We start from the raw sequence: 23,832 nt of genomic DNA on the forward strand, positions 1-23,832 counted from the left end.
TCATTTTTCTCTAATAATTTACTAATATTTTTGGCATTGAAAAAAACCCTCTCCAGACCTTTTCTTATTGAACACGCATGAAATAAGATTGATATTCCAACATTAGCACAAACCTTAACTCATCATTAATTTTTAAAAAAGTAATGCTTAGTTTACATATTAACACATAATTTTTCATGTGCTATTTTTGTAAAGTGTTACTGGATATTTTTTTTTTTGAAAACTGGTAGACATTGACCTTTATATATATAAAAAAACATTTCATGCATCATAAAACATAGCTTGGAGGTCAAGCAGGTCCTCAAAATATCTTCTTTTGTGTCCTTAAAATAGAAAAGTCATAAAGATAAGTAAATGATATTTATTATATTCAGTTTAAATAGCCAAAGGTTTTTAAATTAGCATATATTTACTTGAAAAGCATTTTTAAATTATCTAATATTTTGGGGATTAAAAGGAAAATGTAAAGGGTGTATACAAATTAAAAGAACAATTATCTACTAAATTAACTCAATCTATTTAGCAAAAAAAAAAAAAAAAAAAAACATTTTCATACCCTAATGACAGATATTTGTTATAGTTTTAAGCATATTGCATCTAAAAACATGCCATGAACTTATTGACAATTTTTTTTGTTCTTACTACGAACCTAAAATTATATTTTTCCAATATTCCTTAAAATATCCTATTTTGTGTTCACCAGAAAAACAAAGAAATTCATAAAAGCTAAAAGCACTTGAGTGTGGGTGAAGTTTGAGGTAATTTTAATTCTTTTGTGTGAACTGTCTTTTACGGGTGTTTAAGCATTTGCATTTGAAAACAACAACACAACACTGTAAAAGAAATGCATTCAATGTAATGACTTACAATAGAATTTTAACTTTTACATTCAAATAAAAAGCTTTTAATTGTGGAAAAGCAAGATCAAGATTTTTATGACCACAGAATCAGATCATCACGACCAAGTTCATTTATTACTGACATCCAACTTTTTACAGAACAACACGATTAGACACAATAATTACTGCTTCTTCTTTACAACATGTGCACAGTCATATTTGCCCCTGATCACGGCAAGTTTGACCCCTGGTAAGTCCTGGGTTCGTCCTCCCTGCACCAGCACCACGTTGTGCTCCTGCAGGTTGTGTCCTTCACCGGGTATGTAGACGACGGCTTCTTGACCGTTGGAGAGACGCACTTGTGCACACTTGCGGTTGGCAGAGTTGGGTTTCTTGGGTTTTCTGATCATGGTCTTCAGAACTACAGCTTTGAGTTGAGGATGCCCAAAAGTGGCACTGATCTTTCGGCGAGGAGGTGGTGGTTTGCCCTTGCGGTGCATCTGATTGAGGGTGGCCATAGTTCTACTGAAGAGCGGTGCAGACCACAGAGATACAGAGCGCGATGCTGCGGAAATGATTTAGTGGAAAGTGGCATCATTCATTTCCAGTATTTTCATTTTTTAAATGATCAAAATGAGGTGACTGATGCTTCAAACATGCACTAGAAAAATTATTTTCCCACTTGGTTTTGCCCTGTTTCTATAGAGAGGAGGAACTATGATGTCACCATGTAGGCCAATCTGCTGCTAGCATAAAACTGTTTCCCTTGATAAAATCCCTAGAGGACTTTCCCATAGGCTTTTTGAAGATTGCAAATAATAAGCTCTGTGTTCAAACATAATTCAATACACTTGCACATTTTGTCCAACCGGATAATCCTCACACGATAATATACCTTTTATCACCTTTGGGTCTTAAATGCAAACACAAGGACTGAAAAGCTAACATAGGCTATAGACGGTCTACAGTACCTTCGAGGCGCTCGCCTGTGACGTCAGCACCACCCTGCTACAGTCAACTCTTCAAGCTTAGTTTTAGTAATATGGTGCATGACAACGATATACTCTCTCGATTTATTATATTATAATCCTTGCTACATATTATAAACAAATACTCCAAAACACATTTGTATAAAGACTGACATGCCTTGTAAGTTATTATGTGGGAAATACATTTGTTTTCTTCACAGTTGTTGTAAAAATTTAAAAACACGTACTATATGTTTTATAAATGTGCCTACATAGTATTATCATAAGACATATTTAAATATGTGTATCGTGTGCATGCACACAGCCCGCTTACCAAAGTAATGAGGAGTGAGGGACAAGTCAATAAAATGCCGGCAGGTCCCATCATGGATAGACTTTTTGGACAATATTTTTTGTCACGAAGTACAGCGAAAAGCAGCCCATACAGTCACACATGCTACATTTTAAGGAGGAGTGTAAATACTGCAGTTATGATAGAGTTAAGTGTGTTCAGATTAAGAAAAAAAGGATAAAAATTCAATTGATCACAATAAAAAGACAGTTAATATTTATCTCGTTTTACATATTTATCAACACATTTGCATTACTGAGGGCAGGAAAGACAGGAAGGACAGGCTGCAGCTGTATCGTCATAAAATGTTTTTATTAAAATAAATGATCAACAAATTAATCTGTCATGATGGTCTCTACAAATGAAGGCATTATCTACACTCAATATGAATTGCCAATTAGAAAAATACTAAAATTATAAAGTCCTATTTATGAAAATACTTAAATAACAGACAAATCCAAATGTTCAACGCAAGCAGGCTGCGTTCCAGACCATTTCAGCTCGATGACGCATACTGTGCCCGACATCGCCTGTAGTCCCATTTAGCAACTTGATATAAATCATCGTTTTAAAGAAGCAACCGATTTAAAAAATCAAGAGTGAGATACAACTGATGTGTTTTATTTCGCAGAATAAAATGTGAAAGTATCTTGAGTTTGTGTTAACCACCAACCTTATTTAAGCGATTGAATCTAAATACCATTGAAAAAACCAATTGACTTTGGGACGAGGGAACTTGCTTCCGGGTTTTTGCATACAAATTAACGTCATAGTTCCTCCACTCTATACCAAATATCTGAAAATTCATAAAACAAGATGCATTTTCAAGACAAGTAAAAAAAATTGTCTTGTTTTCAGAAATAATAAGTCAAAATAAACAGGGAAGTAAAATAATCTTGTTTTTGGTTTGAATAAAGATTACTTGGAGAATAATTCAGCTTGCTTTAATGTAACTCACTCACTTATTTCTGAAAACATTATTTTCTTGCTCAGAAAATACTTCTTGTTTTAATACTGAAACAAGACAAAAGCATCAAGGGAGAAAAAAAAAATATATATATATATATATATATATATATACACATATATATATATATATATATATATATATATATATATATATATATATATATATATATATATATATATATATATAAATTATTATTATTATTTTGGTGGTATTAGGAAAACTTTTTACACTCTACATGGTCCCATGCTTTAGTTTACATGTTCTGGCATGTTGTTTTATTTTATTCAACTGCTATAGAGAATTTCCTTTGTATGTAATTTTCAAAAATCTTGAAAATGCAATGAGATAAAACGTACTAAACTTTTGTTAATTATCGCTAAGCCCACACAGAATCTCCGCGTACAGAATTCTGCAGATTTTTAGCCCATCACTGAGGCTATTCACTTACTTCTGTAAATGAGTGTAAATTTATGTTTATTCAGTGTTTAGATAAAGCTGTTTATATGACTTATTTACAATACAGTTTGTGAAGTAATATTTTTTGTCTTTTTTATACAGTTTGGCAGCTTATCCTTGATACAGAAAATACACCAACAGATTAGATGGAAATGTCCACTTTTATATTGAACTTACAATTTATTATTGTTGGTTTTGGTTTTAAATTATTTTGTTATAATATTTTATTATGACTAACATTTAAAACCCTTGCTTTTTTAGCATTTTACAATATGTTGACATTTACCTCATTTTGTATTAATGCATGTTACCTAGTTTTTTCTTTCTTAAATATATTTTTATATTTTGTCTATCTAGTCCTGTCTTGTTATTTTCTTCTATTGCATGATATTCCTTACAAAAAGCTTTTTACAGAAAAGGAGTAGTAAGCATCGTTTTCTGGCACATTGATTACCATTTGAATTATCATGAATACATTGATTAAACTATGGACACTTTGTGCTAACTGTGGTTTAACTACAAAAACACGATGTAAAAGTATATGACTGAGACTCACCCTGCAGAGCTGATGAGAGCATTGGTTTCAGACTTCCAAGAAAAGCCATTATTAATACATCTGCGGAAACAATTGCAAAATCAAATCATAAAACATGTGTCCTGTCATTCACTTATAAGAAGTAGAAGTAAACACTGGACTAGTGCTAAATTATCCGAGCTCTTTTTAACCTACCTGCATGTATGGTGCGGTAAAATAAATAATCCCACGTTTGCTAAATATTCTTTTTTATTTTTTAGCTAATAAGAAAACAGAACATTTTGTTCACCCTGACGGTCATGTTAGTGACATGAACATCGCCATGTTGAAAACACAGCGACCCTGAAAGAGGAGTATGTTTCCTCGAGGATTCCTGACAATTGAAGAGCTGTAGCCTGAACCGCATCACACTGCCATCTCGCGGATGGAGTTCATATTCGAGTTATAGGGGGTTATAAATAAATATTTTTTACAATACATAAGCTCCTCATGAACACATGATCTTCCTCATGCGAGGGACTACTATTCTAAATTGTAAAAAAAACATTTAGTTGCTTGCTGAAAAAGTCACAAAAATTATATATATATAAAAAAAAATATATGTGTATCTAGATCTTATATATAGCCAACATTTTTGGTAGTAATTTTACAGTGATTGTTTTTTTCCTGGTTTGACCAATTAATAAAGAGCAAAATATGACAGTAACTGATCATTTTCAGCAGCAATATTCAGCTAAATATGTGAGTTTCGTTTGGTTTAGTGTGCCATTGTTTATGTTTTGTTCCTCCAAAATGGCTGATTTACAACACTAAAACACTCTTTTCACCACTTTTTGAACCACTCTGACAAAAAAAAAACCTATTAAAATATATTCAAAAGATCTATTTAGATCTTATATATACATTTTTGATAATTATTTTACTGTGATTATGAGAGTATACTTTACATCTTAGGAGTGGCCTGTAGTTGTGAAGACAAAGATTAAAGAAATGGAAAGCCATGATGAAAAAAAGCATTAACTGGAAACTATATCACAAAAGTTATAGTTATAGTTATAGGTTGTTTTACTTCCATTGAAAGCAACAACCCCTCATCTTTAAATTCAGTCAATTTTGGGACATATTTCATGAGTTTTCAGTGATTCTAAGATGGCACCAATAGAAAGTAACAATTAGTGACCTACAGAGACCATTACAGTTTTCATTACAACCATTACAAATTATATGAGGGATTCTATCTGGAGTTTTTGCAGGGATGAAAAGCCTTACGCATTAAAAATAGAATTGCTTATTTGCTGTTTCTTTAAAAAAATTTAAATAAAATTCTACAAATATCTTTGTCAGCTCATATATACAACATAACTTTTAAAACTGCACAAAGGGTTTGCACTTATATCAAGATTTGGTAAGTTGCTTGCATGTGGTGATACTCGGATTGCATGGGTAATGTAATAACTTTTACTCAAATTACACCCTGATCTTTGGGATAAAGTTGTTGAAAGACAGAAGGCTATGAAATCATTTCCAAGGCTGGAAAGTTATTTAGAATGTGATTTGATTTCAGGTTGTATGAAAAAGCAATTATTTCAAAGGGGTATATGATGATTTTCTATAGGCACTGTAAAAATTATTTTGTAGACACACTGTAAAACCCAACAGTCAACTTTATTAAATGAAATCAAATTAGTGTAGTTAACTTAAAATTTAATGAAAGTTAATTCTACTTCAGTTTTAAACTCCGTGTTGAAGGTAATGAGTTAATTAAATACTTCATCTTTTCAACATAAATGGAGTATGGAGCCATCTTCTACGTACTTTTACTAGTCTTTTAGATGGGCTGTAATAATAACATCATATACTTTTTGTATAGTAAAAGATCATTAATATAAATATAAATGTATTTGTTTTTATCATCAATGTATCTTTACATTGTCTACAATTCTCATTAATGACCACTGAACGTCAGCATTGAGCAGTCTTAGATGACTAATCAGAAAGAAGATATTAAATCAAACCATTAAAGTTGGTGCAATGCAGGCCATGGTGAGAGACGAGAGCTGAGAACACCGTCTAATAAGGCCCAAATTCTTATTCTCAATCTTTTGTTTTGTTTTGTTTACTTTGCTTCATTTCTACCAATATAATTTAAGTGTTCTTTTGATGTCGCTCCATGCCATTCGAGTACAAGCACATGTTTTGTACATCTTTTAATAGTACAGACAATGTAGGTGGTTGTTTTCATCATATTTTCCAGAAAACAAGATGAGAGCATCTTAATTTTTGCATTTCCATTATCATTTAAGTGGACACTGGCTGTTTGTATGGACGTATCTGGAGGACGATGGAGAGCGAGAGAAGGGAGAGATGTTAAAGAGGTAAGGGTGAGTCATAAGGAGAGAGGGTCCTAATGAATGGGACCATATGAATGAGAAAGCACAGATGTGTGAAAGAGGGAGGATGAAAAGAAACTCAGCTAACTGATTGGAGGAGTGGGAGGAAAGCAGGATGAATAAGTACCTAAAAGTCCTTGTGCACCTTCCAAGCGCTCCCCATTCCCTCTTTTTCCTCCTCCTTTCAATCCGGTCTATTTTTATTCCTCTTCATTTGCTGAAAGAGCATCATTCGCACAAGGACAGGAAGAGAAGACATGAGAGAGAGGTTTTATTCAGATAAAACTCATAGGATGGAGTGTATTTCTGGACGCTGGGGGGTAAGTCTGGCCCATGGTCACATGTGGGAGGGTCAGCAGTGCAGCACCGGACGTTGGACTCATTGAAAAGGTGCACAACTGGGTAAATGACAAGCAAACAATGGTTTAGGGGCACCAGAGGTTGAGATTACGAAAGGAAGATCTCGCTTCCCCCAGCAACAAGAGGAAAAAATGGAAGCAGATATTGAGAGGAAAGGCCATATAGGGTATTATCGTGAGCTTGCAGGTATAATGGGAAAGTGTGGGCTGACTATTCACTGTACAGCATGTGTTCAGCGGACATATATGCGTGTAGGAGGCTGATTGTCTCCACTGTGCCTCTGAGTCAAGAGCCTACGTCAGAAAAAAACAGATAGCACCTCATCATCTGCGTCAGTCGGTCCTAGGAAACCATGGTGACACTCTAAAAAAGCAGTGAATGAAAGTGTGAGAGAGGAGGAAACAATAGAGGGGGCAGCAACAATGATCGAACAACGATGAACCTTGCTTTGATGCATTTAATTGACACTCATATGCATATTTGGAAAACAGGAGAGCATAGAATTCAAGGATATTCTTTATGGAGAGTAGAAATGTGGTACAGCTAATGCACTATTAAAAGTAAAGGCGGAGGGGGTGTTTAAATGTCATAGAAGAACCATTTCAGATTTCTCAAACAATGAGCGTGCAAAATATTAATATCCCCTTTTCCTTTTTAAGAACTTCTGCAATTTTTTAAGCTGAGGTAACTACACTTGGTCCTAGAGGGTCCAGCAGATTTTAGCACCAACCCTAAATAAACACACCTGAACAATCTAATCAAGGTCTTACTAGGCATGCCTGAAGCTTCCAGGCAGGTGTGTTGAGGCAAGTTGGAGCTAAACCCTGCAGCACACTGGACCTCAAGGAATAGGTTTGGTGAAATTTGCTTTAGACTATCAATGTGTTTCCAAACCGTAAAGACAAAGTAAAACATACTAGCCAGACAAAATCATGTCTGTTTCACTTCAGAAGTGCTACCTTTTGGCTAGCTTTGTTCATAATGCACAATATAACCTTTATTGTAAACTGTTTAAGGAAGTCCTGTCTTCTGGATCTCCAAACAACTCATAAAAGACAAAACATCATAAACAATATAGTTTATTATGAAGATTTTCATGCACAGGCACAATGAAAAGTACTGTAGGAATCAATCCTCTACTTGACCGTAGAACTCTACGAAGATACAATTGTTATTCATAAACATATTCTTCCAGCACAATCTTCACTATAAGTGAATACAAAGTGGCAATTGCCTTTATGTTACTTTAAGTACTTTCCCCCAAAGTGACAGTCCAATATGAATAGGATGCATGTTCATGTGACTTCATGATATTGAGATTTAAACATAAATAAATCTTTATACACTTTTGATACAGCTCTAACACATTATTCCAAAAAAATAGATTTGTAAAAGATGACAATATGCCATACTTCATCGATTAAGTCACAGACTTATGTTAAAACATGTGATCACCGGTTCCATCTAGAGGAAAAGAGACAAAAAAAGACAAACACAGAGATTAGATATGAAAACTTTGACTTATTGGAACATCAATCGCAAAAAGGTGATCTTCACTCACCTTGGTAGAACATCTGTGGTCCGCCTTGATGAGGGAGTTGATACAACTCATCTTGCTGCCTGTCGGCAGGAGTCATCGGGACAGCTGCCCCAAACACAGGTTCCATGGTGACCAGCTCCTCTAAGAGGGACTGGGCACAAGGCAGAGCAGGGGTAAGGGCAGGAGCTTCACTGGACCTTTGGGAGGACATCATCTCCATGTCCTCGTCGGGTCTCTTGCCATCCTGCAGCCCACCCTCGGTCATGCGATTACAGTGCGTCAACTGGACGCTACAGAGGTGGTTAACACCAATCAGAGTCACCGCCGCCTCCTCCTGGACAGGGGAGCTTCGGCACTGGGAGTAGGATGGCACTGATGAGTAAGGCGAGGGAGGCACTGGAGAGGTGGATGGCAGATTTGGCAAAGGGATGTCATCCACTGCTTTCTCCTCAAACATTAAGACATCAATGTGAGCCAGAGAGGAGTTGGCGTGATGAGGGGGAGCTGATGCGCCTTGTGGGTGGTTGTGACAGAAACCTTCAGCTAAAGTGCTGATGTACTGAGCCAGGAGCGAGATTTCCATTCGCTCTCTTTCAGTTTCGTCTTCCCGAGGGAAGAAACTCAAACAGGGCTTCTTGGTGGGTGAGGCCTCAGGGGTTAGAAGGCCTTCTGGGGGAGCGTGAAATGGTAAATGGGGGACATCTACGTAGAGAGGGCCTCTGATTTCCGGCAGCGCCATGAGAATGCATTCGTCACTGCCTGGGCTGTCCGGTGTAGGAGGCAAAGTTTCATAAAGACGCTTGCGGCAGGGTTGAGCAGGGCCAATGTTGGTGGCTGAGGTTATAGACTGCCTCATTTTAGCTGATTTGCTATGATCTGATGGTCTTAAGGTTTCATCACCAAATATGAAACTCCCCCCACTGAGTCTTGGGGTGTAAGGAGGGGTGCAGATAAACTCCTCTGATCTTTGGCGCTTTGGAGGAGCTTTGAATGGAGGAAGGGGTGGAGGGGCAACTTGGGATTGGGAAACAGTAGAAAGGTTGATGTTACTTAGATGTTCGGGGGCAATGGTCATGGCTGATCGCCACATCTGGTGACCACCACCGTGTGACTGTGGGTGGATCTCTTCGCCCTCAAATGGGTCGAATGTCATGCTGGATGGGGCAGAGGTACCAGGGAGCTCTTCAGAGGAGCTTCGTCCAGAAGTGGTGAAGCTGAAGTCGAAGGACTGGGAGGACAGGCCACTGCTGCTGGGCGTGAAGACCTGATCTGGGCTGGACAGAGGGTCAGAGCTCTGGCGTGACTCCTGGTACAGGAGAGCCAGTTGGTTCTGCTCTGAGTGCAACTGCTGACGTACCGACCAGGCTTCAGACTCACTGAGGAAGGAAAATAATAACATATTGTTAAGATCATTCAATAGATAATTAATAATAAACATAATAATCGTTTAAAATCTGAACATGTATTCAATATTATTATTATTACATCAAAATTAACTACAAAAGTAAACGGAACTGCTTTTATTTCACATCATAAAGCTTAAAGATTGGCCTTATTTATACCTTATGACATAGTTGTGGCTGTTGATGGGATATTCTCCAGTCTCCAGCTGAAGAACAATGTAGAGCCAAATCCAAGAGTGATCTGCTGCCTCCACCTGGACCACCATCTCCACCTGCCTCTCGCCTCCATTATGCACTGAATAACAAAATCAATGACCAATCAATAACCCAAATTCACCACAGTCAGACCTTTGATACACAGTATAAATCTTACACTCTCAACTAACACTGTAAAAATTAAAACAGACAAATAAATAAAAACTCACACAGGGTGAAGTGTTGTGCAGAGGCGTGCGAGAGATCGCGAGGATGAATCAGACTGTACCACGAGCGGGAACGCAGAGTCTCGATGTCATAGCCAAGATAAACACTTACACTGTAAGAGAGAGAGACACCAATTATTTCTTCACACTCAAACACACACACTTATCATCAAACAGCTTGATGGGACTATACTGTACCTGTCCTGAACTGTGTGGATCCTCATGTCTCGGCTGTGCTGAGACTGGAAACAGGACAGCAGGAAAGACTGCTCCGCTGGTGGAGTCGGAAGAGGGTTCCTGGATGTTGATAGCTGAGGCATGCTAGCTTCCAATGGGGAGCAGAAACACACCCACACTGGGTTGGATGTCCAGTAGGGAGATGCATGGTATGGAGGTGGCAGACAGCGAGCCCGAACAATCGCCTGTTTGTTGCCAGATCCCTGCCTTCTTACAAACTTTGAAGTGCTGAACCGGCAGCGAAAGAGGCGGTCTGGACAAAAACAAATAATAAAAGTGTTTTTACATCAAATGCTGAATTGTTATGACTTTAGACATTACTTTGTAGCATAATTCAATATAATGTTTTGGTCATTTCAAAACAATAATCAAGTACTCTTCATAGGTAAATTTTACTTGCTGATCACTACCTATTTTAAGAATGCAATAATCCTTAGTGGTTCTATTTGAAAGTACCTGTGTCAGGTGTGGTGATTGGCACAAGGTTGCCCCTCATGATGAAGTGATCAGCCGGGTCTATAATATCATACACGCTGTCACTCTGAGCCACTAGATCCACCTGAAGAAACATACATATTTAGTTTCACATACAATTAATAAATAAAATTAATGTTAAATATGCACTGATGCTCCTCACCATGGAATGACCCAGGTGCTCTGCGACATTGTCCGACAGATACAGAAGTTTTCCTTCACTTGTCAGCACTAGGAGAAATCCTGGGAGTGTGTGTAAGAGATCCGAGAGCTCTGGCAAAGACAAGAGGCTTCCGCTCATACCGTGACCTGCTGCAGCTGATGAGGATAGAAAGAAAAGGAATAATGTTAAAGCAACATCCATACAGACAGGTCAATTTCAGCACCATAGACAGAGCAACTTTCAGAACTCTGGACAGAGATTGCTCACAATGCAGAAAGAAAAACTTATTTTATTTGACAAACATCTGAACACTGTTTTTTTATATACATTTAAAATGGTAAAAAAATGAAAAAAGACATTTTATTATTCTTTATATTGATGTTTTTAGTATTGTTGCTGTTGCACTACAGGTATAACATACTATATTTAGGCAAATACAGGGTTCTTTCAACTCAAATTAAGGTCAAAATTAAAAAAAAAACAACATTTGGTTTTAAAGTTGATTTTAATAAGGGATTGAACATATTTTATTTAAATAAGGACCACATTTTCAACACAATATGTTAGGAGTTTATCTTATACGTTTTAAAAAGTAAAATAAGTTTAGGAAAGTAGTTTCTTACGTCCTAAATTATTCTTTAAAGAATCTAAAAATCAAGACATAGATCTAAAAACACAACTGTAAAGTATTTACCACCAACACAAAACCACAAGTTGTCAGTTCAACCTTACCTTGAGAGAAAAAGACGGACTTCCTTGTGTAAATGCAGGCCAGTGACATGATGTGAAGGTAGGAAAGACGAGCTTTGTCAGCATCAGAGATGGGCAGAAGTTCCTTCAAGCTGCGGATTTCCGCGTTGATTTGATCCCTCCGAGCTTTCGAGGCTCCTTTAGTGGACCGGTACATTTTCTCGAGTCCGAAGAATCGTTGAAACGGACGAATAATCAAGTGAAAACCGCTACAATGGGAGCTACTCGAACATAACTTCTTTAAAGTTTTGGATAAACTACTCAGCAATTGGAAAAAACATCGTTTCTTTGCCCATTTATCCGGTAGTTTTACTGTTGGTCTGCTTTCTGATGAAAACATTGCCTCCAGATCGTTTATATAGAGAGCGCGCGCCTTAGGAACTGATGGGAGGGGGCGCGCGCAAAAAGATGGACTTGAATCAGATCTCCAAGTATTTCTCGTTTTGCTGCTGTGATGGTGACGTAGAATAAATACGGGATCCCTTTCAGCGCGCAGAGCCAGATTTGGACAAATCTAAAGGTAGGCAGCGGTCCAAACTCTCCGCCCTGTTGCGCGCTCGGAGCAGGTGCATGTATGACTGAATCTCGCTGCTGGGCTTCAGGGAAACACAGGACGGCTTTGGAAGTAAGAAGTTATATTTAACATTTTTTGAGATATGTTAATTGAACCAGTGGTTGCGCTCCTTAATCAGCGCAATTAGTTGGAGGCAGCTAAATCACAAACAGTTACATCATGCCACCCATGCAATGAAAATAGAAAACAAACAATAACCACGATTTTAAAAATAAGTGTTTTTTTTCCCACGACAGACCCCCTCCTCCGCACTAGACATGCTCAATCGAATGCATTTTACAGTTAAAGCAATTGACGAATCACGACAATATACAGCCATTCCGAAATGACCCAGTTTGGTATTTAAAAGTTTGAGAAGTATTATATAAAGTACTATTTTATGAGGGAAAAAAAAAAAAAAATATATATATATATATATATATATATATATATATGTATATATATATATATATATATATATATATATATATATATATATATATATATATATATATATATATATATACACTGTAAACGATTTCTGTTGTTTTCACAGTATTATACTGCATTTCTCAACAGTTTTTTACTGTATAAGATGTGCACAGTGTTACTGTATATATTGTTGTTTTCACAGTATAATAATGTATTTTCAACTTTTCTATACTGTAAACATGGTTAACAGTATGTTACTGTAGATTTTATAATGAATTTTGGGGAAAAATCCGTTACTGTGCATCTAAATACAGTACTGCAAATGACCAAGAACAACTCCACACACACTATATATTATGATTATTATGTTTATTTATTTTTAGACAAATTATTTTGTGAAGTAAATAACCTAACCAGTTTCTTCAGACTGTTCAGTGCATTAAACTGTCCCCTGGTTTTCCATTTTTGGGTGCACTTTATAAGGCAACATGGAAATATTAAATAATATTTAATAAACATAACTTTGTGCTAAACCAAAACGTAAATTGGAACAAAAATAAATTGATTCACGTAACCAAAGACTGTTAAACACACAAAATGATTTCAAAGTCAGCTTAAATGTCAGAGTGACCAACCTGCTTTAGACGGATTCAAGAATATTGGGCGCCCATATTGGCCACCGTAGAGGTCACATATCTCCGCATTTTCAAAACAACATTTTAAAATACGCACTATCTTAATAAATAAACCACAGAATTGAGTTTAAAACAACTACATTCTCGCATGAAAAACGGTTAAAACTTTATTTCATAACACATTTATTATCTAGTCATCGAAGACAGGGCATGTCTCAATAATGTCTAAGCCGATTAAAGCATGAGGTTTGCCGGATCCATGAGTGATGGAGCGCCGTCAACCCCTGGAGGTCAGAATCTCCCCTATCGGCAAAGCACACTTAGAATTAGACATGATATCTAAAAACAAACCACAGATTTGAGTTTGGAAGAACTACATTCTCGCATGAAAAACTGTTAAAACTTCATTTCGTGACATATTAAACGCAATATTTATGATATGATCTGGCTTTTCTCATCCGCCATTATTTGCTTGTTGGTGTGAAATGAACCCTGGGAGAAAAAAATATTAATTCTCAAAACACTTCAAGCGAATCTTATTCTTATTGTTAAAGTCAGATATATGTAATATTTTCGCTGGTAAAGTGAGAAGAAAAAAACAATATTACTATTTAATCAATACCACGTTTGCACTGGTTCGGTTCAGCACACAAACGACACCGAATCGGATTGAACCGTTTGCTCGGGAATTATTTTATCACACGTGTTCACAAGCACATTCAGCAATATGTGTATAAATGTGTGTGGCAGTATAACGAAATAGTAATGATTCATGGTTGTGTCTTACAATAATATACAAAAAGGAATCGGTTTTAGGCGGACTCGACTCTTTACTGTTCTAAGGAGCCGATTCATAAAGCCGAGCCGACTCGATTCGACCTTCATCAGGCAAGCAACGGCTCTTCTAATTTGAAATCCACCTGTCGCCTTTTCTTCCAGTGAATTCATCCTCGGTAAGTGTTTAAAAGTCAAATTCTGTTCGTTAAAGGATTGTTTTGTGTATATTTCCGTGTAGTATGTGTGTAATTTAAAATAATTAACCAAGTTACTTTAGTTGTACTGTAAGTTAGGTACTTATGTCACGTTATTCGACGCCAGACCGTGTTTGTAGTGTTTGCGAGGTATTAGATAAGGTAATTACAGTGAGTTTATCTTGAGTGAGTTTTTGACCATAGTAACGTTAAGTTACCTGAAAAAAAACGTAACTTTTACTTGGGGTTAACTGCATTAATGAATTCTCTATTTCAGCACAACACTGAGATGAAGGCAAAGTCACCATGAAAAGTTAAACGTTTAACGTTAAGGTAAGCTCTGGTCTTCATGTGGTCATTATGACCAAGTTATCATTATGGTTAGATTTGTAAACTGTAAGTTAGTTATTCACACTAAACTCACAATGAAACAAGTCTAAACTGTTTTATTAAATTGAGCTGATAATAAAATTCAGTTGATGTCTTTTAAGCTAACGTTAATATTAACATAATACATATTAATTGTCTATTTCTCACTGGTTAATGAGCTTATTGTATAACGTTATTGTGTCATTAATTGTACATTTTATTTTTGGTGTTCAGGTGTAGGGAATGATTTGTATACAAATTTATTTGAACCCCATACAGATTTGTATGGTTGTACCATAGATTTAGATTATTAAATGTTAAGTCTTATTTTACTTTTATTATATTTATCTTTTTTGCAGCTACAGCAATTGATGCTGAAAAACTGATGCTACCAATCACTCCTCACTTGATTATTCAAGGTAATGTTGATGTCTTCCTCATTTTGATTAGATTTTGAAATGTCAAGTTGTTCACAGATTTGTTGTGAGGAGTTTCATGTACAACCTCTTTTGCTTCTTCCAGAAGCGACGCAGTGGCACAGTAGGTAGTGCTGTCACCTCACAGCAAGAAGGTTGCTGGTTCGAGCCTTGGCTGGGTCAGTTGGCTGAATACAATGGCATAATGATTCTGCTTGCTCACAGGAGGTACTTGATTTAGTTTTCCTCAAGCGATACATCAGTTTTTATGAGTAATGCGTGACACTTGAATTGAAGGGACAGTTCACCCAAAAATGAAAATAATGGCATCTTTGGCATCCTCCACTTGTTTCAAAATAGTTAGATTATTTTTTTGTTCCATTGAACACAAACTCATATTTTTTTTTAAAGAAATTTGGTTCAAATATGGATGTCAATAGTTACTGGTTTCTAACATTCTTCAAAATATTTGCTTTATTGTTCAACAGAAATTTAAATGGATTTAAAACACATGGAGTAATGGTGGCAGAAAAGTAAACTATCATTTTAAATATTTTATTCTGAGACTTATTTATATGTGTCTTGTCTTTTGCCATATTGTCTTTCTAGCTCAGATTGTGATGGACCTGGAATGTGACACCAGTTACTCTTAAGTCAAGAACCAAATAAAGCACAGATGTGGAAGGATCTGCAACTAAACTAACTGGAGGAAAGGAACCTTTAGGTAAAAACACCTGCTTTATTTAGATCTGAAGTATTTTATTTGGCATAGAGTATTATTTTTTTATTCTTATTCTAATTTTATGTTATGTATATACTGAATATAAGTCATTTAAATTTCACAAATGATTGAATATAAAATATCATCTAGATGTCTTATTTTTTATTGTCTTAAACAGGGGTGCTCAACCCTGTTCCTGGAGATCGACCTTTCTGCAGAGTTTAGCTCCAACCCTGATCAAACGCAACTAAACAAACTAAATAGTATCTGAAGGAGCACTTGGTAAATAAAGACAGGTGTTCTTGATCAAGGTTGCAGGTAAGCTCTGCGGAAAGGTAGATCTCCAGGAACAGGGTTGAGCACCCCTGATCTAAATGCTCAAAAATGCTGTTTCAGAGGCGAGGTTGGATGTAGTTCAGAAATAAATTCATTAGGATCAATGCTTAAAGTAAATGTTTACTTCTCTCTGTAGACCAAACATGCTTAGTATCCCACACATTTTAATGAATTATTTATTTTGGTTACTTTTACATCTATATATGGGTAAGCAAGTATTTAATAAATAAAATTATTTTAAACCACTTAACTAAATGACTCTATTACCCTAGCTTCTGGGAAAAAAACATGTAAAATAACAGATTTTTTTTTTTGTTTACAGTGTGGGTGAACATACTACCTTGATGTCCAACAAAGACTGCACAAGAGCTCATTTGATGGCACATATTCTGTCCTGTCTACATCTCTGACAACCTGGAAGTGCTTCGACATCAGTGAGTAATAAATCTTCATATTATCATGCATTCAGGATTTCTGTAAGCCTATCTTTAATTTTAGTTTGTAATTAGCAGTGACTGTTTTAAAATTTGGTATTTAAATTATTCTTAACGTTTTACTGATGCTGTGCACAGTAACGTTATGATGATTTAATTTGAGGAAATGTCACTGGAGAGGTGTAATAATATTTATTTGTCTCACTGACATGCCATCACTGCATATTGAAATACAGTAATACTAATTGACCGCAAAATATTATCACAAACATTTCATGAAGTAGACTGCTTGACTACTCTTCATTTCTTTGCTCAACTTTAACACATTTGATCGTGTTGCTGTGCCTTTCGGCAGATTTTGCCAAAAATGAATGCTTAGTGATTACTTTGTTTTATGCGAACCAAATGTCAGTAACTTATCATTAGCATTATTTTTTTTTAAATCACCCACGGCTTTCATGTTCTCTAATGTAATCTTGTCTGTAAGTTAGAAGTAGATTTTCACATGTTAAAAGCCTAAAAGTACTTGATTAACATTAGTCACGTTAAATTAGATTATTTTATTTATTTATTTATTTTTAATATGTAGCCTCTTAAGGTCAGAATTAACTGTGTTCACCCCTCTTAAATTCATGGAAGCGCTAGTTTGGTCATGGAATCAGATATTCAAGCTATACAGAGTCAGACATTAAGTTAAGATGAGACTTTATTTTTTACATACCTGTGTGGACACTTGACTAGTGTTGACTTGACTGATCTTTTCCCCATTAACGTTAGTGTAATTGTAAATAGACAACAATCTGTATTTTGCCAACAAAAACGATAAAAAACAGTGTTTTATATATATAAAACAGCAGTGCGGTGTTTGTTTTCTGAATGAATGAAATAATTTGAGGCATGATTAGTTTTTACTCCAGTGATTGATTTTGCTTGTCGTTTTTGCAGGATCATCAGAAGTGCTCCTGCCCTTTTTCACTGTCCCTTTTCCACAACATAATTTGGCCTTCATCATTTTGTGTCTTGTAGCAGTATTTTCATCTGTTTTTAAAATTGTAATACTTTTTGATGCATTAATTGTTGACTGGTTTTACTGATCAATTTTTCATTAGTGTTCTGTTGCTGTGTTATATTGAATAATTGCTACTGTTTCAGTAGGGTTTACACAATAAACTTTTATTGTGAAGTTAAAGTTTCAGTTTCTTTATTTTTCTTGTATTTCTTGAACAGTTAAAATAACATTTGTGCAATTTTTGAACTTTTTTGCTCATTATAAAGTAGCACTGTTAAATACAATAAAATAACATTTAATAACTGTAAAATACTATACAGTAATAATGAAAGTAACGTTAAAATACCGTAGTTCTGCATGGTAAAAATGTACATTAAAATACTGTTTTCAGTTTTGCAGTATGTGTATTACTACTGTAATTGGTGTTACAGTATAAAAAGAAAACAGTAAAATGATGTATTACATTTTACAGTAAATGTAATACTAATGTAATTAGTATTACAGTAATGTTACTGTTTTATGAAATACAGCAGCTACTGGATAATTGTTGCCAGTAACTTACTGTTAATTTAACAAGAAATCGTTTACAGTGTATATATATATATATTGCTTTATTCATCATTACATCTTTTATTAATATATTTTTCTTTTCGTTTATTTAAGGATATCAAAATAAATGTACAATGTGCTTTTACAGACATAATCAAAGGCAAGTTTTACAAAAAACGTGCAATAGGTTGTAGAAATGATAGTTATCCTTAAAAATAACAATATAAGTAAATAAGTCAATAGATAGATGGAGGTAAGGAAAAAAAAGGGAAACATACAATCTATTAGTATTAATATTGGTGACCAATGAGTCACAAAGTCTCTGGAAAGGCACATAAAACAAAATATAAATACATATTTTTTTCATATCATTTTAGGTTTAAATGTATCATCATGGGGCTACACGGTGGTGCAGTTGGTAGCACATTTGCCTCACAGCAAGAAGGTCGCTGGTTAAAGCCATAGGTTGGGTCAATTGCCGTTTCTGTGTGGAGTTTGCATGTTCTCTCCGTATTCACGTAGGTTTCCTTCTGGTGCTCCGGTTTCCCCTACAGTCCAAAGACATGAGGTATAGGTGAATTGAGGCCATAGTGGATGAGTATATATGGATGTTTCCCAGTGATGGGTTGCAGCTGGAAGGGCATCCACTGCGTAAAACAAATATAAGCTGGACAAGTTGGTGGTTCATTCCGATGTGACGACCCCAGATTAATAAAGGGACTAAACCGGAAAGAAAATGAATTAATAAATTGTTATGTATTAATGTAGTTAGTTACACAATAAGTTCATAATCTCCAGAAAATCATGATAACATGGTTGACATTTGACCCTTCTGACATATATACAGTGCTTTTTTTTTACTTTTACAATAACTTGATAAAAAATAAGCAATAATATAATTACATTTATTGCAGTTGAAATAAAAAACATGTGACTGCAAATTACAACTTGCTTTTATGGTGACTTATTTTTTTATTTATATACTGTAAACCCTAACAAGCTGAGACTACTCAAATGATTTGAGGAAAGTGATTCCCTCAGATTGTTTGCGTAATGGAAAATTGACAACTCAATAAATTGAGTTGACCAAATGTGGTCACTTCATTCAATTAACTTAAATGTTTAATTACAGATAACTTAAAATGGCTGATACTAAACTTGCAAATTTATCTTACTTATTTTTAGCCGCACTATGATGGTGTTTCAAAACATCTAATTTTTATAAGGGGGATCGTTTGCTCAATGCTCAACCCCCAACCAGGAGGACCAGGAGATACACACAGACTACAGACAGTTTAGTTAGTACCTACTGTATAGTGCATGTGTTTGGACTTGAGGGGGAAACCGGAGCGCCCGGAGGGAACCCACGCTACATGGGGTGAACATGCAAACTCCACACAGACATGCCAACTGACCCAGTTGGGTCTTGAACCAGCGACCTTCTTGTTGTGAGGCGACAGCGATATCCACTGCACCACTGTGTCGCCCCTGCGTGTACCAATTAAGAAAATGTATAAAAGCAATAAAATATCTACTTACTAATTTAACTTTTCTCTTTCATCAAATGGGTTGAGGTAGTGCCTCTGTCCTGCTGCTCTTCAGCTAAATTCAGCATCACAAGCAAAATGACCAACTTGTGTCATATAACATTTATCACCCAATCAGCGCGGTAGTCAAGGCAGTATTCCAAGCGGTACCAATCATTTTTAACAGAGACATCTTAAATCATTTAAAGAAATTAAAATCTTAAGTTCAGAGAATACTAAATTAAAAATATTAATTAAATACAAATATTAATTAAAAGTTTTTTGCTGCCTAATGAACAAGTTAAACACGCCTGCTTAAGTTTTGATTTCAAAACTTGGTATTTTAATTATTGTCAAGTTATATTGACTTAAAATCTTTAGTAATGACAACTGCAGGGATTACAGTGTTAGGCAATTAAAATGTTAACCAAAAAATTAAGCTGAGTAGGCACTTGTGTGGAGTTTGCATGTTCTCCCTGTGTTGGCATGGGTTACCTCCGGTTAGCTCCGGTTTCCCCCACCAGTCCAAAGACATGTAATATAGGTGAATTGGGTAAGCTAAATTAATAGTGTATGTGAATGTAAATGCAAGAGTGTATGGGTGTTTTCCAATGATGGGTTGCAGCTGGAAGGGCATCCGCTGCTTAAAAGGTGCTGGATAGGTTGGTGGTTCATTCCGCTGTGGTGATCCCAGATTAATAAAGGGACTGAGCCAAAAAGAAAATGAACGAATGAATAACAGAACTGTCACAAAATTATGTGTATTAACAATTTATCCAACAAAATAAAAACTATATTTAAATACAAGGAAAAATTCAATCAACAGGTAAAGATTGAGGGAATAATGTGCTTTAAAGGGTTTTCTTTTTTCTCATAAAAGGAACCACAGTGGGGTGTTGAATAAACCTTCATAAAGTAAAAAAAAAAAAGGTATCTATATGCCTTAACATTCAAAGAAATCAGATTAATTTTACTGATTATTAATAGATTATAACATTTTAGTTTTAAAACTCCTAAATGATTTATCTATCTTAGCAAATTTGATGTGAATAAAACATGAAAATAGTTTCTTATTCACTGATTGATTGTGTGTGTGTGTGTGTGTGTGTGTATGTGTTGTGAGAGCGAAGTAATCAGTGAATGAACAGTTTGATGGACACTTGTCTGGTTTAATAGTTTCTACTTCTTTCTCTTCATGTTTATTTTAAAACCAAAAGAATCAAGGTCCCCGCTCTTTCACTTTAAAGAAAAAGATCGTCTGTTGCCTGGCAACGCTCTGATCAGGACATGACTGAGGACAGCAATGATCAGCTGATGTTCAAACTCAAACTTTGTTTATCCAAAGTCATATGTACGAGAGTCTGCTCATGTACATGTGCCTTCTCATGATTCACACCACTTGAAAACAATATACTGGATCTTCAGAGCTCTCTGTGGTGAAATTGTCCTTGCTATTTTCATCTGCATGTGCTTTGATCATTCAAGCTGTGTCATCATGACCCTTCTCACTCATTCAAGATGCAATTACACTGATTGTCTTTTGCATTTGGCTGTAATGAAGGCTTATTCATATTATAAACTCGTAAAAATAAAAGTTCTTTAAAAGCATGTAAAATCTTTTATCATCCATGAAACTTTTTTAGAGCTTGAGCTAACATTTCGTCACATCTATTGGGAAATGAGAGCTTTAATTGATCCAACACAGGGTCGTTCTAAAAACGTTGTACCGCGGATGTTTCTGGAGGCCGCGAATTATGTAGCCGGAGGTATGTATGGCTTCATTTCTTTTTTTTTAAGCGAACGCTACGGGGCGGTATGCAGGGATTACCGGCTTATCGCTTACCTCTGTGTGGAGGGCTTTCCTGCCGCAACCAGTTTGTCCAGTTAGCTGGTGGTGTACGTTGGCGGACTTGAGACACAAAGAGGAGTTGACCACGACGAAGACTGTGTTCAAGTCCGAGAAAGAGCAGTTCCAGAAATCAAGTAAGACAAAAACAAAATCCAAAAAATAAAACGAACAAATCAGAACGAATCTGAAAATGTGGTAAAAATCAGACGAGGCGTTTTCTTTGGCTTTTGTAATGTTCCGTCGGCTGTGTTTAGAGAAGTAAGCGGTCGGGTGGGTCAATCGGTAAAATTGGTTGGGATTAGATAAGGAGGAGGGTGGGTCAAGCACGAATGGCACTCACGAGAGGCATTTGAGATGCGAAAAAGTGCTCAGTGGGCTCTCACGAATTTATGTACCCCCGGGACATATTTCTCTGTCTCCAGAAACGTCCGCTGGACTACGATTTCAGAATGAGTCGGGGTTAAATTGATCACCAGTTCAGTGATGAACTGGTATTAGGATCTGTATCTTAACATACAGTATGTGTTTTTAATATTTAAGAGAATTAAGACTGAAAACTCATTCCTCAGAGACCAAACCTTCATCAGAAGAAAGAATCAAAAGGCCAGACTAACCTTTGCTGAGAAGCATGTTGTGTGGACAGAGAACTGCTCCAAAGTTCAATACAATGCTCAAAGCAAAATCATAGGAAACATCAGCTCAAATTGGGAAGAGACTAAACACAAAGTGACTTTAGAAGTCACGGTGGAGGTGTGATGGTTTAATAAATGTTTTCTGGTAGTAACGAGTACTGAATAATTGTAAATGAGTCGAGTGCCCTTCCAGCTGCAACCCATCTCTGGGAAAGAACAGCATATTATAAGTCTGTAAAATAATCTATTAAAAGGGCTGATGATTGTGATTGTAAGTGTTGTATTGTCATCTTTCAGGTGGGATCTCCACTTTAATGCGCTCTTTTAATAAAAAATAAAAAACAAAGCAGCTGCTTGCCATCGTGACAGCAATAAGATCCAATGGACGGCCGATCAATTTCACTCCAAAATAGCGGAATCCAGGACTGTTGCTTGGCGCCGCTGTTGCAATGGAAAGTCCTGTTGAGTGTCGCCTCTTGGTCATTTTAAGCTTTTTGCCATGGCTAAAGTATTTCTCTTAGACAAGTAATGTTATGTTTTAAAACTATTTTAGTCACGCAAAGATTGTGTTGTTTTACTAATGGGCGCAAAGAAGTGTTGTTCAGCCACTGAAATCTTCCGGCAATAGATTGATGTGACTATTTTTAATTTCATCAGGGACCTTTTACAGCACTGATAATGAAGATTTTGAACATCAGTTAATAGCACTATTCCACCTTGCCTCCTTTACTGAGTTGAAGTTGGTTTTATTACCACATTGGTTCATTTTTGAACAATGACAACCTGTGATACGCTCCCTATATTGTTCACCATGCTACTTTGAATGTTCGATCTGAAATACCATGTAAGTATGACAGTAATAAGTCAAATTCCTGCACCCTGCCGACCAACCACTAAGCATACAATAGTTGCTTTAGGACAAAGCGCATAAGAGAGTGAGACCAGACTGGTCTCACTCTCTCATGCGCTCTGTCCTAAAGCAACTAGTCACCAGTGATCCTTGCGTGCATGAAATACTGCACATTATGAGTTAAAGTTTTACTTGCTGTCTACACAACTGTAAACATGCTAGATATAATGCAGTTTTTCATTCGGAATTGTAGTCTTATAAAGTACTATAAAGTTTTCTACCTGGTGAATAACATGATCTAGTGAGTTGTCTTCTGTAATCTTTAATGTGTGCGTTCATGATTTTAGGGGTGTGGCTTTGGACAGTAGGGGAGGGCCTGTGTTTTAAAGATATTCTGCTAACCGGTTAGCATTTTGGCAGATCACCTATTGCTCCTTTAAAGATGATTTTATCTCTTGCAAGAGGGTTGGACAGTCATACAGAAACACCGGCCGCTGCAGAGTATGACAAAGAAGGGAGGGCTTTCTCCTGCTTATATCAGTTTTTCAAGGTTACATTACCCGCTATACTTTTCCACACAGGACAAAAAAAATTAACAAAATATATCAGATATCAAATACATTGTTAGCAAGATCGCCTCACAGCAAGAAGGTCACTGGTTTGAGTCCCGGTAGGGGCTGTTGGCATTACT

General features: G+C 36.1%; 2 protein-coding genes and 1 long non-coding RNA gene across 3 annotated transcripts; 1 reads left to right on the forward strand and 2 right to left on the reverse strand.

The window, feature by feature from the left end:
* Positions 1–881: 881 nt before the first annotated feature.
* On the reverse strand, positions 882–4,502 carry mrps12 (mitochondrial ribosomal protein S12). The gene is given in 3 exon segments (NM_001386273.1): positions 882–1,404; positions 4,142–4,201; positions 4,316–4,502. Coding segments are annotated over 2 exon segments (432 nt in total). The 5' UTR covers positions 4,191–4,201; positions 4,316–4,502; the 3' UTR covers positions 882–1,021.
* Positions 4,503–7,971: 3,469 nt separating this feature from the next.
* Positions 7,972–12,467, reverse strand: npas4b (neuronal PAS domain protein 4b). The gene is given in 8 exon segments (NM_001423854.1): positions 7,972–8,334; positions 8,432–9,786; positions 9,973–10,108; positions 10,239–10,348; positions 10,434–10,725; positions 10,929–11,031; positions 11,110–11,264; positions 11,842–12,467. Coding segments are annotated over 8 exon segments (2,535 nt in total). The 5' UTR covers positions 12,200–12,467; the 3' UTR covers positions 7,972–8,308.
* Positions 12,468–13,740: 1,273 nt separating this feature from the next.
* LOC141379875 (uncharacterized) lies at positions 13,741–17,911 on the forward strand. Its single transcript, XR_012396807.1, has 7 exons — positions 13,741–14,432; positions 14,728–14,783; positions 15,179–15,238; positions 15,342–15,463; positions 15,845–15,959; positions 16,615–16,726; positions 17,672–17,911. It is a non-coding gene; the product is annotated as an uncharacterized lncRNA (long non-coding RNA).
* Positions 17,912–23,832: the final 5,921 nt, after the last annotated feature.

Source organism: Danio rerio, chromosome 21 (assembly GCF_049306965.1).
Source record: "Danio rerio strain Tuebingen ecotype United States chromosome 21, GRCz12tu, whole genome shotgun sequence".
NCBI lineage: Eukaryota > Metazoa > Chordata > Actinopteri > Cypriniformes > Danionidae > Danio > Danio rerio.